We start from the raw sequence: 16,626 nt of genomic DNA on the forward strand, positions 1-16,626 counted from the left end.
ATAAAGAAACAGTTGTAATTGTAAATGTGAGCTGATTGTAAATTCCTACAATTTACAATCCCCCCTGCTATATGACATTTTAGGTCTCCAAACTACTGGACTATTAGATATATGTTACACATTTGTTTTTTTCTTTATTTCTTTCTTTATATATTTAATGCACTGTGTTTATCGGGTTCTTTGAATTATTTCATAGATAAATATTTTAATGCTGCTATTAACTCTTTCGCCGCCATTGACGGGTTATCTCATCAATTGCGAGAAAATGCTTCCCCGCCAATGACGGGTTTTTCCGCAATCCATGTTTTAGGTGTATTACGGTAGAGAAGGCTCTTGCGCATCTCCTAAATGAGTTATGGTACTTGCAGGTGCGTAATCAAAACTACAGAAACGATCGGCACGAGAGGGAAGTATCAGAGAAAATGTAGATTGTAATATCATATAAAAAAACAGGCACTGGAGGTTTTAATAGACTCGGACTCCAATCACTCATGTTTTAACCATTTTGAATCTGACCGGGAACGGGACAAAGTATGAGGGGGACGACTTTACAGACATACAAAGTTTCGCGTCTGTGTCACAAAGTTCTAGTCATGTCGTTGATAGCCCAATAACCCCTCATTCTGAACGAAGCACAGTGCCCCGGTGTGTCAATGTGTGGATACTGATAGTTCAGAGTCAGACAGTGATACGTCAGACACTTCAAGGAGCAAGTTTTTTTTGCCCTCGAGTCCGAGTCATTTGATTTTGAGTATCTGCCGATACTGAGTCCCAATCCAATACTTCTATAAATACATAAAAAAAGAATAAAGGAGAGCGAAAAAACAGAACCAGGATGTTCCTCATGTCATGCTGCACGCGTTGCTGTTTCTGTGTGTAGTCAAAAGAGTATAACGGTCTTTACACACCGGGACGTTTTTCGTGCGCGTTTATCGTCGACGTTTAACGTGATGTTTTTCTGCTTTCACACCCAAACGATTTTTACTGGAGCTGTTAATATAGCAGCAGTCTCCACATAAAATTAGCTATTTTGATGGAACACGTTTTCTCAAAAGTAAAGCTCTTTCACAAAATATAAGTTAATAGGTGATCCGATGTGTGTACTTTTAACAAATCTTTTACAAGCACTTTCTCTGTTAACAATTTCCTCAAATTTCCTGCCAAATGTATTGTATTTTGTGATTTGGCTAAAGATTTAAGTTCTCATTTTAACCAATATACTCGTTTTATAGAGGGTGGGTGGGTAGAACAAGGAACCACCATTTTTGTTGTGCCCAAAAATATTAATACTCCTGCAAAGTGTTGCCTATAAATATAATGATGCAATAATTAGGTATTACAACAAGAGGTCAACAATACTGATGTACAAATATATGCATAGTGCCAAAATGTCACGTTATTTACAATTCGTGTTTTTAATCAAACATTTATTTTTGTGAATGAACTGCAGTTTGCAATAACATTCAGAGACACGACAGTAAAATCAAACAAAACAAGAATCAGAAATGTTGGTCCAGAAAAGTCACAATGACTGTAGTGCAACTGAACAGTAGTGCAAATCAACATTTAGAAATTAGACATTTTCAAATGAATTTCTTAAATGTATAATCACTTAAAATACATAAGTAAAATGGTATATAATAAACATTTTGTGTGAACAAGAACTGGCAGGGCTGTAAAGCAAATAAGTCACAATGATAGAAGTGAACAGTAGTGCAAATAAACATATGTATGAAATGTACATGTTCAACTGTATTTGTTGAATGTATAAACATAAAAAAACCTAAATAAAATTGTATATAATAAACATCTATAGGTGAGACCAAAAACTGGAAGAGCGCTCCTTCTGTGCTCCTCTTTCTCTCTTCTGTGCTTTGCTTTCAATTTTTTCCCTTTAGCATCTTTTGATAAGAGGTACTTCTCCAGAGGTTCGTCTCGGACTGTTTTCTTTTTTTTAGATTGGACCTTGTCACGGCTGGTGCTGGATGATCCTGAAGACGTGCTTGCTGGGGCCTCCTCACTTTTGCTCACATCATTTTTAGCAGAAATATTGCTGTGAACACTGTAAAGATAAATGTAGTTTTCATCAGAATCAATCTTTCACACTGAGGGCCATGCCACGATATCCATGAGGTCAATATTTGATTACAAATGTAATTTAGACTCATGGTATTATATCTGGCTGAACAAATTCAGCAGATTTTACCTATACACAGAACACAAATTAACCTCCTAAAACCCGACCTTTGGTTTGTCTTGCATTTTAGATTTCTCCAAGCTATTTGGGGTTAGGAAGAAGCAATGAATATAATAACCAAATATTTTTCTTTGAACATGAAGCAGTGTTATTGTCCACCTTACAGAGGTTCCAGTTACACACAATGAAGTACTATGGTGGAAACAACTAAACATGTGATATCACACGGTGTACAGGGAACATGCCATGGTATGAAGTTAATCACTGTTCAATGTCTGTGCATTACATATCGTAATGTAATGCACCAATAATCATTTTTTATTACTTGCACAGTATAATGTAGATTTGCACTACTGGTCCGTTCAATACATTACTGGACTGTATATTTCATACTCCCTGTTCATTTGCACTGCTGGACTACTTGAATTGCATCGTTTGCACCCCTGTACTATGTACTGAATATTAGAATAACTATTCACTGCACTATAACTTATTGCACTCTTAACTGACTAGTTACAATCCAAATTCATTCATGCACTACTTAAATATTAATTTCACTACTGTTCTTCTGTATAGTTTAATTTATTATGTACATATCCATTTGTTAATTTCTGTATATTATGTTCATTGTACCGCCCACTTTTTATACTGCTTTTGCACTTCTGGTTAGACCTAAACTGGATTTCGTTTCCTTGTACTTGTGTAATGACAATAAAGTTAAATCTAATCTAATCATATAGCCCACACAGCTATGTATTGTAATGTTCTAATATATATCACTTTACCTTCGAAATTCAGTCGATGTTGTGAGGAACTCCGAAACCTTCATAAACCTCCACAGCCTCGATGCATCTTCTTTGTGTGTTTACCTGTTCCACGTGCTCCGCAAGACCATTTTGTGCTTGAGCGCCACCAAGTCGTGTTTTACTGGAACTTCAGCAGCGCCAGGCACGTGCACAAAAACACCAATCTCCTTGGTCGGTAGGCTTGTTGCGATAGTCGGTGAAACGGTGATTACCGGTGCTTCAGCCTCTCACCGGTTAGATCACTTGCCCACCGCGACACCGTCTTTCACCGTCGTTTTGATATTTTCTTGTAATTAAATCATTTAGTTTCGTTAGAGAGAGCAAACACTTACAACTGTATGTGTCTGCTGTCTGAATCTAGCGGAGCTGAACGCGCGTCATCACAGAGCAGCGGCTGCGGGTGTCAGATTTCATTAATTCCTCAGACTGCGGCAAGCAGACGATGGCAGAAGCCGCGTGCTTATTCGTTTTTGTTATAAGATGCATATATGATGTTTAATGTAGGCGAGATCGTTTTGTTGTTGTGTTTTTCATTAAGAATAATAATAAACCCATAATTCAAGCAGCGCTTTATGGAGGAATAGCCGGTTGCTCTGCTTGGGACTGGCGGGTTTCTGTCAGAAGTACCTGCGCACATTGACTCAAGCACTTAAACCAGCAGTTGCACTCGCATCTACACGCAAATGCATACGCGATTTAACGCAGCGTACGCAAGCGCTGGATTTAAACAACAGTTGCATCTAATTCAAAAGTGAAAGTAAAATGCGCACTTCTGTCCATTTAAAAGCCCCTCCCACCCGTGAAACCGGTAACACCGGGTTTGTCACGCGCTGATTAACCGGTGGGAAAATTCTGTCACCGCAACAACCCTATTGGTCGGCCAACTTTTTATTCGCCGCGTCAAACCAAAAAAACGTGTCTGAGGCGCCTCGCCTCGCGCTTTAAGCTATGTTTATACTCGACGCGTCCGGTAAAAATGACGTCAACGCGGAGTGGGCGGTCGCGCGCATTGGGTGCGCGAGACCCCATTTCGCGTGGCGGTGTGCACGGCATTTTTTTTTACTTTCCGCGCGGCTCTGCATCCGAAAATGACCGAACTCGAGGCGATTCTGTCCGAGCAGGCAAGCCTGTGACGTATCTCTTTGATCAATCCAAGCAAAACAATGTATTATTTATCTGACACTCTGTAAGCAAAGTATGGAAACTTTGCAGTTTAAAACACGAATTCTTTTACATGATTCAGAATGTTTGGCTTATATTTGTATTGAATGAACCTCTAGACGAGGAATAAAATACAAACCTTAAAGGGGTCATATTATAGGGCTAGAAAGCACATTACTGTGTGTATTTGGTGTAATACAATGTGTTCGTGTGGTTTAGGGTTAAAAAAAAATCATTATTTTCCACATACCATACATTTTTTTAGCGCCTCTAAGTCCCGCCCATCTGAAACAGGTCGTTTGGTACAAATCTCATCGTTGTGAGAAAGCGCGGTGTCAACGGGTGTGAACTGATTGGCCAGCTATCCAGTGCGTTGAGATTGGCTGAATACCTCAGTAACGTAATCGGAAATATGACGCTCCTTGCCAAGTTTTGGAAGATGAGCTCCCAAACCAATTAAAAGCCACGAGATACTATCGTATTTACTACTACCTTATCAACACGAGCCTGAATCTGACCCAGAAAACACAGATGGCTAAGCTAATCTATCAACTTTACCAGCGCGATGGGAGCAGAACGTAACAGATGGTAAGGTAAGCATACTAAAACATAAACCATGTTTGCATTTGTGAACGTAGAAACAACAAACAAGCACTAATCTGCACTTCTCAAATCTCGCGTTTGTATCATCATTAGGAAATGCATAAAAACACAGGTGCGTCATTGCTTAAAACTCGTCTTTGAATCGTCAGTGAGGAAATGTATTAAATATGAAAACATCGGCTACTTACAGGATGTCAGTGTAGGTGCAAAGTTACAATTGCTCCACTTTATAGACGAAGCCTTTGTGTACATCCAGCGGTTGTACTCCACGATGTTTAGAAAGTAATCCTCCTTAAAATGTGCAGCACACAATCGAACATTTGGCCTGTACTGTTCTGAAACAGTGTTGTAAATAAAACCTAACCACTGGTTTCTTAATATTTACCAACCAAAGTAGTTTTGCAACGAAACACAGCGTCTGCTCGACATGGCGGAAAAAACAATACTACAGCGTGATTGAAAGTTATACCCTCTATCTTTGCGTATATACGAGGGCGGTGTTATGAAAATGTTCAAACCAGTATGACGTCTAACTGCATGGGCGGGTTAAACGAGCCGTTTTAGGTGGGCGTGGATGAGGCTTCACGTTTAAAAAGAATATCTCTTTGGATTTGAAACTTTAATTTTTGCAACTTTACAGATCTTTTATGTGCACAGACATCATTTAACACTCTAAAAACAAAGGAAAACATGCAAACTGACAATTTGACCCCTTTAAGATATCTGTACTGTTTGTTTAGTAAAAAACGTTAATGAAATGATAATGTTTAATAAAGACATATTTAAAAGATTGTTGTTTTATTCATGTTCTCGTATTTATATATCAAACTCTGATGTTAAAAGCACCAGGGTTGTTCCAGCGGACGACTTCTTCTATCCTCTTCTTTGAGTTTGTTTTTGACTTTATTGCTCGCGTCGCCCCCTGGTGGTTCAAAAAATAGTGCCACAGCGAGCGCGTCAACTATAAACGCCTCGTCCGTTTGGTGAGACGCGATCGCGATCCGCGGAGGCTTGCGTTGCATTACGCGTGTGTGTGCGCACTCATATTGGCGCTCATTCTTGACGTTAAGCCGTTAAACGTCGACAATAAACGCGCACGAAAAACGTCCCGGTGTGTAAAGACTTTAACTCTGTGCCAGCGCATAACTAAAGATGTATCTATAGATAACTATAGACCATACTGTACCTAAAATCTGAACCTTTCTTCTGAATAGGTGGAAGATTCAATGACTGGTCACTGTTGGGTTCTGGTGACTCTAATATTTGAAGTTTGTTGAGACTCCTGAAAACATTCACGAAAAAATTCAGAAAGTGATAACTTACTGAAATATTTCAATGTCATCATTATTCTTTCAAATGAATTATTCTCAAAACAATTTTATATTTGTGTAAACATGTCCTAGTATAATACACAAAACCCCCACAAACATTAGTTTTGGTTCCAGGACAAATGATTACTCTTTTAAAAATTATTGAATAAGATCAACATGTTTGGTGTATCATTTACCCAAAGTCAAGATCATTGTGTTCCTGTAACCGAGGTGGATGATCCATAGACCGGTCACTCTTCATGGACACACAGCTGGGGTCTGATCCGTCCATCTGGTCTTGACTGTGACAAAACATGAAGAGAAACTACAATGATACAATGCTTTTTCCTCAATTGTTATTAGAAAAAAAGTCTGGACCTGCAATGGATTTTAATCACACACACACACACACACACACACACACACACACACACACACACACACACACACACACACACACAGCTAAATAGCATTAAAAGTGGTTCACAATACCCTCACACGAGTTTTGATTCCAAACAAATAATGATTTAAATATGACTGAATAAGGTCAACATGTTTGGTGTATCATTTACCCAAAGTCAAGATCATTTTGTTCCTGTAACCGAGGTGGATGATCCATAGACCGATCACTCTTCATGGACACACAGCTGGGATCTGATCTGTCCATCTGGTCTTGACTGTGACAAAACATGAAGAGAAACTACAATGATACAATATTTTCCTCAAATCTTATTACAAAAAAAGTCTGGACCTGCAATGGATTTTAATTACACACACACACACACACACACACACGCGCGCGCACACACACACACACACACACACACGCGCGCGCGCGCACACACACACACACACGCGCGCGCACACACACACACGCGCACACACACACACACGCGCACACACACACGCGCACACACACGCGCGCACACACACGCGCGCGCACACACACGCGCGCGCACACACACACACACAGCTAAATAGCATTAAAAGTGGTTCACAATACCCTCACACGAGTTTTGATTCCAAACAAATAATGATTTAAATATGACTGAATAAGGTCAACATGTTTGGTGTATCATTTACCCAAAGTCAAGATCATTTTGTTCCTGTAACCGAGGTGGATGATCCATAGACCGATCACTCTTCATGGACACACAGCTGGGATCTGATCTGTCCATCTGGTCTTGACTGTGACAAAACATGAAGAGAAACTACAATGATACAATATTTTCCTCAAATCTTATTACAAAAAAAGTCTGGACCTGCAATGGATTTTAATTACACACACACACACACACACACACACGCGCGCGCACACACACACACACACACACACACGCGCGCACGCGCACACACACACACACACGCGCGCGCACACACACACACGCGCACACACACACACACGCGCACACACACACGCGCACACACACGCGCGCACACACACGCGCGCGCACACACACGCGCGCGCACACACACACACACAGCTAAATAGCATTAAAAGTGGTTCACAATACCCTCACACGAGTTTAGATTCCAAGACAAATAATTATTTAAAAATGATTGAATAAGGTCAACATGTTTGGTGTATCATTTACCCAAAGCCAAGATCATTTTGTTCCTGTAACCGAGGTGGATGATCCATAGACCGATCACTCTTCATGGACACACAGCTGGGATCTGATTCGTCCATCTGGTCTTGACTGTGACAAAACATGAAGAGAAAATGTGACAAAGATAGTGTAATAATGATAGACTATATAAGAAAGAATGTCCTGTCTTGTAAATAAAATTACTGACTTTCTCTTATAATAAATTTTGTTCAATGACAAAGATACAGCTTATAACAGTGACGATGGGCCAATGCACAACACTTCATGATTGCTCTCAGAAAACAATACAATAAGTGCATAAACGTGACCCTGTCTGTGAAATTCAGGTTAAAGTCTCATAATATAATTTAATAAGATTACAAACATCAAAGTTTGATTTCCCAATGATTTCAACCTTTGACACTCAATATTAAAGATAATAAGGTTATATGTGTTCATAGAATGCTCTTTACATAATGTAGGATAATTTTATGTAGTAAACAGTTAATCACAAACAGTAAAAAATAGTTGGGTTTTTACAGTCACAAACAGCAGGGGACTATTTTAAATTGTAATAAAAACTTCCTCCTATTTAGTTGGTGGAAAATGACCATATCTCTTCACCAGCATTTATAATCACTTTAATTATTGATGAAATTACAACAGAAAATACATTTCTACTGATTTAGATGGATATTGGGGATGTTTAAAGCTGTCCAAAATAAATTTTATGATGTGGATGATATTCAACCTAATGATTCAATAGTGATCATGTCACGTGAGGTGAAATATGCTATAAGTAAATTGCCTCAAAATAAAGCTAGTGGACTAGATAATATTTCTGCTGAACATCTAAAATATGGAAGTAAGAGGATAGCCACTTTACTAGCTGTCTGTTTTACTGGCCTTTTGATTCATGGCGTGTTACCAGAGTCAATGTTGTCTGTTCTGTTAGTCCCAGTTATTAAGAACAAAGCTGGTATGGTAGGCAACTTAGATAAGTATAGACCCATAGCTCTAGCTAGTATCCTGTCTAAAGTGTTGGAAAAAATCTTGCTGGATAGGTTAAATGTGTTTATTAAATCTAAAGACAACCAGTTTGGATTTAAGGCTAAACATGGTACTGATGTCTGCATTTATGCATTAAAGGAAATTGTAAGTAATGTTAGTAATGGTGTGAGACAAGGGGGGATTTTTTTATTCAATTTTATTCAATCTTTACATGGATGATCTATCAGAATGTTTGAATGCCTATAAAACTGGGTGTACGATTGGGAATACGTGTGTGAATCATATTATGTATGCAGATGATCTTGTGGTGTTTAGTCCTAGCAGTGCTGATCTTCAACAGCTTTTAAATATGTGTTGTGAGTATGGTCTTAAACATGATATTTTATATAATCCTGATAAGAGTGTGGTTATGATCTGTAGAACTAAGGAGGATAAAAGTATAACATTTCCAGACTTTAAGCTGTCTAATAAGAGTCTTACTGTATCTGTGAAAGTAAAATACCTTGGTCATTTTATCACAGAACACATGACAGATGATGAGGATATAGAAAGATAACGGCGTATGAGGAAAAAAAACTCTTTTTTTTATTCTTTTGTTTTATCTGGACCCTGAGTCTGTAATAAAGATTGATGATGATGATGATGATTAGAACTCAAAATACAGGCTGTTATCTAAACTAAACATTTTACATTTTGGTTTTTACTTTAGTGATTGCATGACTTTATACACAAATATTCATACCTCTGGGGTTTATTTAAATCAGTACGAGGAGACGGAAACACCCACTGAATCGCGATGAATGTGGAAACCTGTACCAGATATACTCTGACCTACCATCTGGAATAAACAAAAATGTAAAGAGCAATAAGAATGAAACAAAACAGATATGTACCAGTAGGAACAGTTAAGAACATACATAAAGAGATCATCAGATACGTGTCTCGCCATAACAGTTTCGGATACGTTGACGCACTTCAGCATACTCCACACTCACCTGTGTTAAAATGAGTTATCCTGTCTTGAACCACGCGTACATGTTTGCGCACGCTTTTAAAACGTTAAAATCATTTAAACGAGTATTTGTGTACTAATGTACGCTGTACTAAAATGGCGACGCCAGCCTTGAACACAAGTTGTTTTTCTTGTTTTTTAATTTCGATGCCTTGCACACAAGTTTACTTTCACCTGGACTTTGGGCGTTCCTGGGGCGTGTTCCGAGCTTCTGATTGGTTGAAACTGGTGAACCTGCTATCTATTGATCTGATTGGCCCTATTCCTAAAGGCCACCCCCAGCTGATATTGAAACAGAGTTGGCGTTTCTTTTTTGATTTTTTAAATCATTTAGACGACTATGGGTGGTTTCCCTGACAGGGATTAGCTTAAGACAAAACTAGCCCTGCTAAAAAAACAATAGACACCATTACAGAAATTCACTTCACTTTACTATGAGAAGAGTTTGCAAAGTACCTGCTGTAAATTAACAAATAAACCTAAACCTGTTAAATTAATATTTAATTAGGAGATAAGCTATAATTTTGACAAATGTATTCACAAAACCATATCCTCACTGCTGCGGCAGGCCATCTTTTGTCCCATATTTCAGAGTGAGAAAGTTGGCAATCCTAAATATAATGTTCTGCGTGAAAGCAAGTGATTCTTACATTCATATGTGACATTATTTAATGTGACTGATAAAATAGCATAGAGCAGATGATAATAAAGATGTGACAGTTAACTCATTACTTTATTGAGGAGGTGTCCTTCTGGTCAGCCCTGCCATTATTCATTTCAATTTTCAGTGTTCACGCATGATGGAAAAGCCATTTTTTTCACCAGCCATTACTCTAGTTTATAATTAGGTTTATACGGCTAGTCAGATTCCATAATAAGTCTTAATTTTATTTACAAATAGAAATAAAGTGCCCTCATATTATTAATGAATTGTTAGAGGTTTTTATGGTCTCTTTAAACTTTCAGGAGTTCATACTAAAATCTGAACTCATTTATCTTTAGTGTTCTTTTATTGCAAAGAACGTACAGAACACAGAGTAGTAAACATACATAGTCACAACCACATAAACAAGAATACATAACACAGGAAATAAAATACATAAAAATACAAAGGAAATTAAAGCTGCAAGCAGCGATGGAAGGGCCCTCGGACGCATGTGCACTGCCACCCAATGGCAATTACCATCGCAAAGTCCTTAAGATCTGTCTGACCAAATATGATGATCTAATTAAATTTCTATGAGCAGTAAATCACAGTGTAAAACCTGACATTTCCTGCTCTCAGCAGGTGGCGCTAAGACTGTATGTGAATAATTCCATGTTGGTGTGTTCAGGCCAGGACACTTATCAAACATGTGAAGCATGGGTCAGATTAGACATTATAAGCCTGAGTTAGAACAACTTCCTGTTTTATGCCGAAAAGCCAAAATCTGGCAGGCCGCCACGGACAGACCCTTCAACAAAGTCAAGATCTCAGCAATTTAGCATCGCAAAGGCCTTTAGATGACACAGACCAAATATGGTTTTGATATAATGAAATCTGTAGGAGGAGTTTGTTATAGAATTATGCGAAAGGGCAAAATTTGCACCCAATTACAGAGAAAATTCAAAATGTCCGACTTTCTGTGGGGTTTAAAGCTCGGCTCCAAGAGACTTATTGTAGGTCTTGGGGTGATACAAGATCCTACCATATTTTGTACCTGTATGTTAAACGTACTGAGGGGCTGCTCTTTTGAATTTTTGTAGGTGGCGCTATAGAGGCATTTTACATCCCCATTTCTGAAGCCTATATCAAATGAAAATTTTCCCCGCATTTGACATGTGTGCAAAGTTTCAAGACTTTTCCCGCATGTTTAAGATCTCAAAAATTTGATTCATTCCACCATACTTTGTCACGCCACCATGGACACACCCCTTAATGAAAAGTCAAAATCTTCACTATAAATCAACATAACAGGCCTTAAGATTAGAGAGACCAAATATGTTAATATGGTTAAATCTCTAAGAGCAGTGAATCACTAGCCTGGTCCAACCAGACTCTCGTACATTCATTTCATTTGTACAGAGAGTCTGGCCACGCTCCATTGCAAAGCGTTACTTCCGTTAAGGAGGGTCCTCTGTTGAAGTTTAAAACTATCCGATCTGTCCAGAGTCACTCAGGATCTGCCATAGGCGATCGCTAACGTGTGGTCGTGACGTATATCATGCGTCGAAACCGGCCGGAAACAACAAGTCAGAACGATCAAACGAACAAAACTTAGCAAACATTGTTCTTGCTCCGGCTTTAACTTTTGCATATTCGACAGTTTTGCAACAACGGACTGAATAGCTTTTCTCACGTCTTTCTCCGCTGCCATTACTGAACTACAACTCAAACTGACGCACAACCTCAGCGTCATCGTTCTTAGCCACCCCCCTCTGTTCGCTGATTGAACCTGCAGATTTTTGCAGGAGAAAGCGAAACTCTACACAGCAGTCCCAGACGTAGTACTCAAGCTAAATAAAAATTAAGCGGAAGCACGTAGGAGGGCGGAGCCAGGCTAGTGAATCACAGCGTAAAACATCATATTTCCTGCTAGTGGTGCTATGGTTGTAGTTGAATATTGGCATGGAAATGTGTTCAGGCCAAGACTCTTATCAAACATGTGAAGCGTGGGTCAGCTCAGATATTGTAAGCCTGAGTTAGAACAACATCCTGTTTCATGGCGAAGACGCCGAAATTTGGCAGGCCACCACAGACACACCCTCAAACAAAAAGAACAAATATGATGATAATCTGATGAAATCTCTAGGAGGAGTTTGTTAACTCTTTCCCCGCCATTGACGAGATATCTCGTCAATTAAGAGAAAACGCTTCCCCGCCAATGACGAGATTTTCCGTCTTTCCGCAATACCTTCCGCAACTTTTTAAACCCAGAAGTATTGCCCTATGGCAAGCTGCTGCATGTCCGTGTCTGTTTTAAAGATCGCTCTGAATGGGATCTCTATGAAAAGTCCATCACAAAAATGGAATTATTTTTGCTTTTTGCTCAAAATATGGTGTTTTTGCAAAAACCTACCCATATTCAAAAGCTGATTGCAAAAGAACCACTAAAGGTAGGATGAAACGGTTTTTTTTGTTTGAAAGCAGAGGGTCTGTTATTTCATTTGGTATATTGTATGTTTATATATTTAAAGAAGAACATTTTCTGGAAGGCATTAAACTTTGGTGAAAATCATGAAAAACGCTGGCGCTGGCTGGCAACTTTTTTTAAAAACGCTGGCGGTGAAAGAGTTAAAGTACAAAGCCTGGAAATGCCAAAATTTTCACAGAAATCACAGCGAAAATTCAAAATGTCCGACTTCCTGTGGGGTTAAGAGCTTGGTTCCAATGGACTTTTTGTAGGTCTTGAGGTGATAGATGACTTCTCCTTTGTGTTTGATCTACGGATACCACAGAGATGGAGAAAGCTCTCCCATTGAAGATATTGGCAGTTTTGCGTCTTGTCTTGCTGGGGTCCAATGTTAATGAAGGACGGATTGTGAGTAAATGTGAGCTGAAGGCTCAGCTGGAAGCAGCTTTTGGAAGAAATGTGACCGCAAACATGACCACCAATATGCCTGGATCCAATGCAACTCGGGACCTCGTTGCCAAATGTAAGTGTTGTTTTTAATGACGGTAAATGCTGCCGAATTGCATTTTGGACACAATATAAATGTAAGTAAGTGAAGCCTCACATTCCAAGTGTTCTCCTGTTTTTATATCAGTTGTCTGTTTCGTAAACCGGACTTCAAGGTTCAACACCAGCGTTATCACCACCATCCAGGTATCAAATCCAGAGCAGCCAAACCAAAAACCAATTGAACCAAATGTGGGCCGTCCAGGTGAAAGACCTCCTCCATCAAATGTGGGCCGTCCAGGTGAAAGACCTCCTCCATCAAATGTGGGACGTCCAGGTGAAAGACCTCCTCCATTAAATGTGGGACGTCCAGGTGAAAGACCTCCTCCCTCAAATGTGGGACATCCAGGTGAAAGACCTTCTCCATCAAATGTGGGACGTCCAGATGGAAGAGCAAGGAGTAGAAGATCTCCTCCTCGGAATCCAGAAGGAGGAAACAACATGGTCCCGCCCAGTAGCTCAGGTGTTTCACCTAATGTGACCGTGCACCTGTTGGGAATCTTTCAACTGAACGATTGCGTGGCCTGCGATTCTGGATCGAACCAAAGTCTGAACGTCTGCCGCATGAATTGCAGTGGTGAGTACCATGAATGATCACTAAACACAACAAAATTAATGGAAGATGGAGATTCGCAGGTTCTCGCTGAATTTATGGATGGCTATTTCAGAACCAACCGTAAATATATTGAATAAAAGCAAAATCACTTGCATTTTTAACGTAGATTTTGTCTTTCGCAGCTCTGACCGATGATGACATCAGGGACGATGTTGGTTGTCTGAAGACCCTGATCACAAAAATAAGCAATACGTACGTTTGCGTAAATTCTTCTCTTTACACCACATAATGCTTTGACCCTCAATTTGATAACCCTGTGGTAAATGACTAAGTGTAGCCTAAATGTAGTTTTGTCGTGTCACATACATCATCATCAGCAGGACAGCATAATAAAGGGCTCATGTCCTGTTTATCTTTTCTTATAGCACGACGGCTGCTCCGGGCTCCCCTCTTCTTCCCGAAAAGTAAGTGAACAATGGATGCATTTTATTTATAATGCAACATTAATTGTGATTATAAATAAACGATCAAATACTGAAATATAAATATAGATATAAAACACTGTTAAAATCTTCTCAATCTCGTAAAGATTTTAATGAATATTTAGTAATGTGCGTGCTTTGCATTGTTATATGGTGCGTCACACGCCCCGTGTTTATACGTGGTATTAAGATGCGTTTTGGTCGTTCGGATCACAAGTGGACGAGAAAGTGTGCATTCACACCTTGTGTTTAAATCAGTCTCTTTTGTCCACTTTCGACCGCTTCTGTCCTGATTATTTTGAGGAGTGGGGTGAATTGTTTAAACACCAACAGGTTTAAGTTGGCATGCACTGATATTATGTCAGAGTTTATGTTCTGTTGTTAGAAAACATTTTTTCAGAATGTTTTGTAAGGGCTTTGTCAGATATTTTCGAGCAATTATGAAATATTTTGTGCAACTTACTTGCAAAATAAAAACAAAAGTTTTAGCAATGACAGTCTGTCAGGTTCGATGTAAAATCATTGTCCTCAATACGATTGTGATCCGATTAACCAAAAGGTTCTTTTAGGGGCTGTCTCAATCGCAAAATCCTTCCAGTGCACCAAAATATTAATTTCTCAAAAATTAATATAATGCAACACAAAATCAATGCTCCATATGTTTACGTGACCTTTTCTCTGAATCTATATAGAGGTTATAACGAAATTGCACGAGCCAACTCAATAACCATTTCTTAATATAACTGTGTGATAACTTTACTGTTTTTTTTTTAAGTTTGATGAATGTGTTTGTTTGTGTCAAATAAGATATTGACTTTGTTTTGTGTCTGCAGGATGGACTTTTTTTTCCCTGAGGAGTGTCACGCCGTGATTTCCTCAAGTTACTTAGCTGACTGCGTCTAAAATATTCAGCGCCATATGATATGTAACAATCCTGTCATTTTTATGTGTTACTGTAGTTGACTTAACGCTATGATAGCAATGCATATTTGGCAGCATATTAATAAAACATTATTAATGGAAAAGTCCTTCAGATGTCATTGTTTTATTAAAATACATTTTAAAACATTCTTATTTTATAACAAGTTATGCACACAAGTGTGCCATGTAGGCTATGGCTTTTTACAGTTTATACATTTTTTTCTGAATAAACAATGTTTGCATTTGAAACATTTACATCCTTTGTCCTCCTGCATACAACCTTAATGTTTCTTAGTCACTACATAATATAACAGTTTAAAAAGAGCCTTTGTACTTTGTAACAAATGTTATGACTTTTATAAAGCCGTTTGTATGTTTGCGGCTTTGCATTTGTCACTTTACATTCAGCAATACAAGACCACTATACAGTATATACACTATATATGTAAGATAGTATGCAATATCAATATATGGGACTTGTAATACACTTTGGGGCGGTTTGCCAGACAGGGATCAGTTTAAAACAGGACTAGGCCTTAGTTTACATTGGCAATATAACTAGTTTGAACAAATATGCCTTAATAAAAGCATTACTTGCATGCATTTTGACGCAAAAAAAGGGCACAGACGTATTTTAAGACATTTCAGTGCAAGTTGTTTTCAATTTGGATAGCTCTTACATTTATTTTAGTCCAGGACTAATGTAATTCCTGTCCGGGAAACCACACCTTTGTTTATTAACATTAAACCTAAAACTAAGTTTACCTAAAAAGAAAACGTAGTTTGTGCATGTCTCTTAAAATTTTGATATCTTTGATATTATAAGTGACTCCATACCTATAGAAGAACTTTAAGTCAACTTTAAGTGAACTCATTTAAGTTCAATTAAGTAAAAAAAACTTAGTATAAGGTTTATAAATTTACATTTTCTCACTTTATGTTAAGGTAAAAAACTTCACATTTTTAACGTGATGATGTTTAGACTTTACATACTAACCACCACCATAGAATTGCACTAGCTAAAAAAACAAGCTAAGAACAAGAGTCAATTCCAGCTAAAACATACACTGATCACCATAATGGTGACTTTAACAACATCTAAACCTAAGTTAAAGCAACACTAAAGAGTTTTTGCTCTTTGCTCCCCCTACAGGTTGGATGCGGAATTGTCCATTACCACTGTCGTTAATAATTTAGCCTACTGCAGCAAAGCTGGCTCTGATTGGATTGTAGGTCTGCCGTAAAGCAAGTTTTTGTCGTTTTCACTCGAACTACAGGACCGCGACCCGACGGTTGGAAACTTCTTTAGTGCGGTTTTG

General features: G+C 38.6%; 2 protein-coding genes across 2 annotated transcripts in view; one reads left to right on the forward strand and one right to left on the reverse strand.

The window, feature by feature from the left end:
• LOC135785707 (uncharacterized) overlaps positions 1–16,626 on the reverse strand; it is a 40,084-nt gene that overhangs the window by 7,969 nt on the left and 15,489 nt on the right. Inside the window, exons 13-19 of the mRNA XM_073814593.1 lie at positions 14,094–14,133; positions 13,454–13,820; positions 7,673–7,777; positions 7,161–7,265; positions 6,650–6,754; positions 6,275–6,379; positions 5,954–6,049 (exon numbers count right to left, since the gene is read on the reverse strand). Of these exons, the coding sequence (XP_073670694.1) occupies positions 5,954–6,049; positions 6,275–6,379; positions 6,650–6,754; positions 7,161–7,265; positions 7,673–7,777; positions 13,454–13,820; positions 14,094–14,133 (923 nt within the window). The remainder of the gene's footprint in view (positions 1–5,953; positions 6,050–6,274; positions 6,380–6,649; positions 6,755–7,160; positions 7,266–7,672; positions 7,778–13,453; positions 13,821–14,093; positions 14,134–16,626) is intronic.
• Positions 12,497–15,320, forward strand: LOC141282027 (uncharacterized). Its single transcript, XM_073814339.1, has 5 exons — positions 12,497–13,325; positions 13,437–13,925; positions 14,087–14,156; positions 14,330–14,368; positions 15,220–15,320. Exons 1-5 carry the CDS (start codon positions 13,130–13,132, stop codon positions 15,287–15,289), a joined length of 864 nt encoding a protein of 287 aa, XP_073670440.1. The 5' UTR covers positions 12,497–13,129; the 3' UTR covers positions 15,290–15,320.

This window comes from Paramisgurnus dabryanus, chromosome 4 (genome assembly GCF_030506205.2).
Source record: "Paramisgurnus dabryanus chromosome 4, PD_genome_1.1, whole genome shotgun sequence".
Classification (NCBI taxonomy): Eukaryota; Metazoa; Chordata; class Actinopteri; order Cypriniformes; family Cobitidae; genus Paramisgurnus; species Paramisgurnus dabryanus.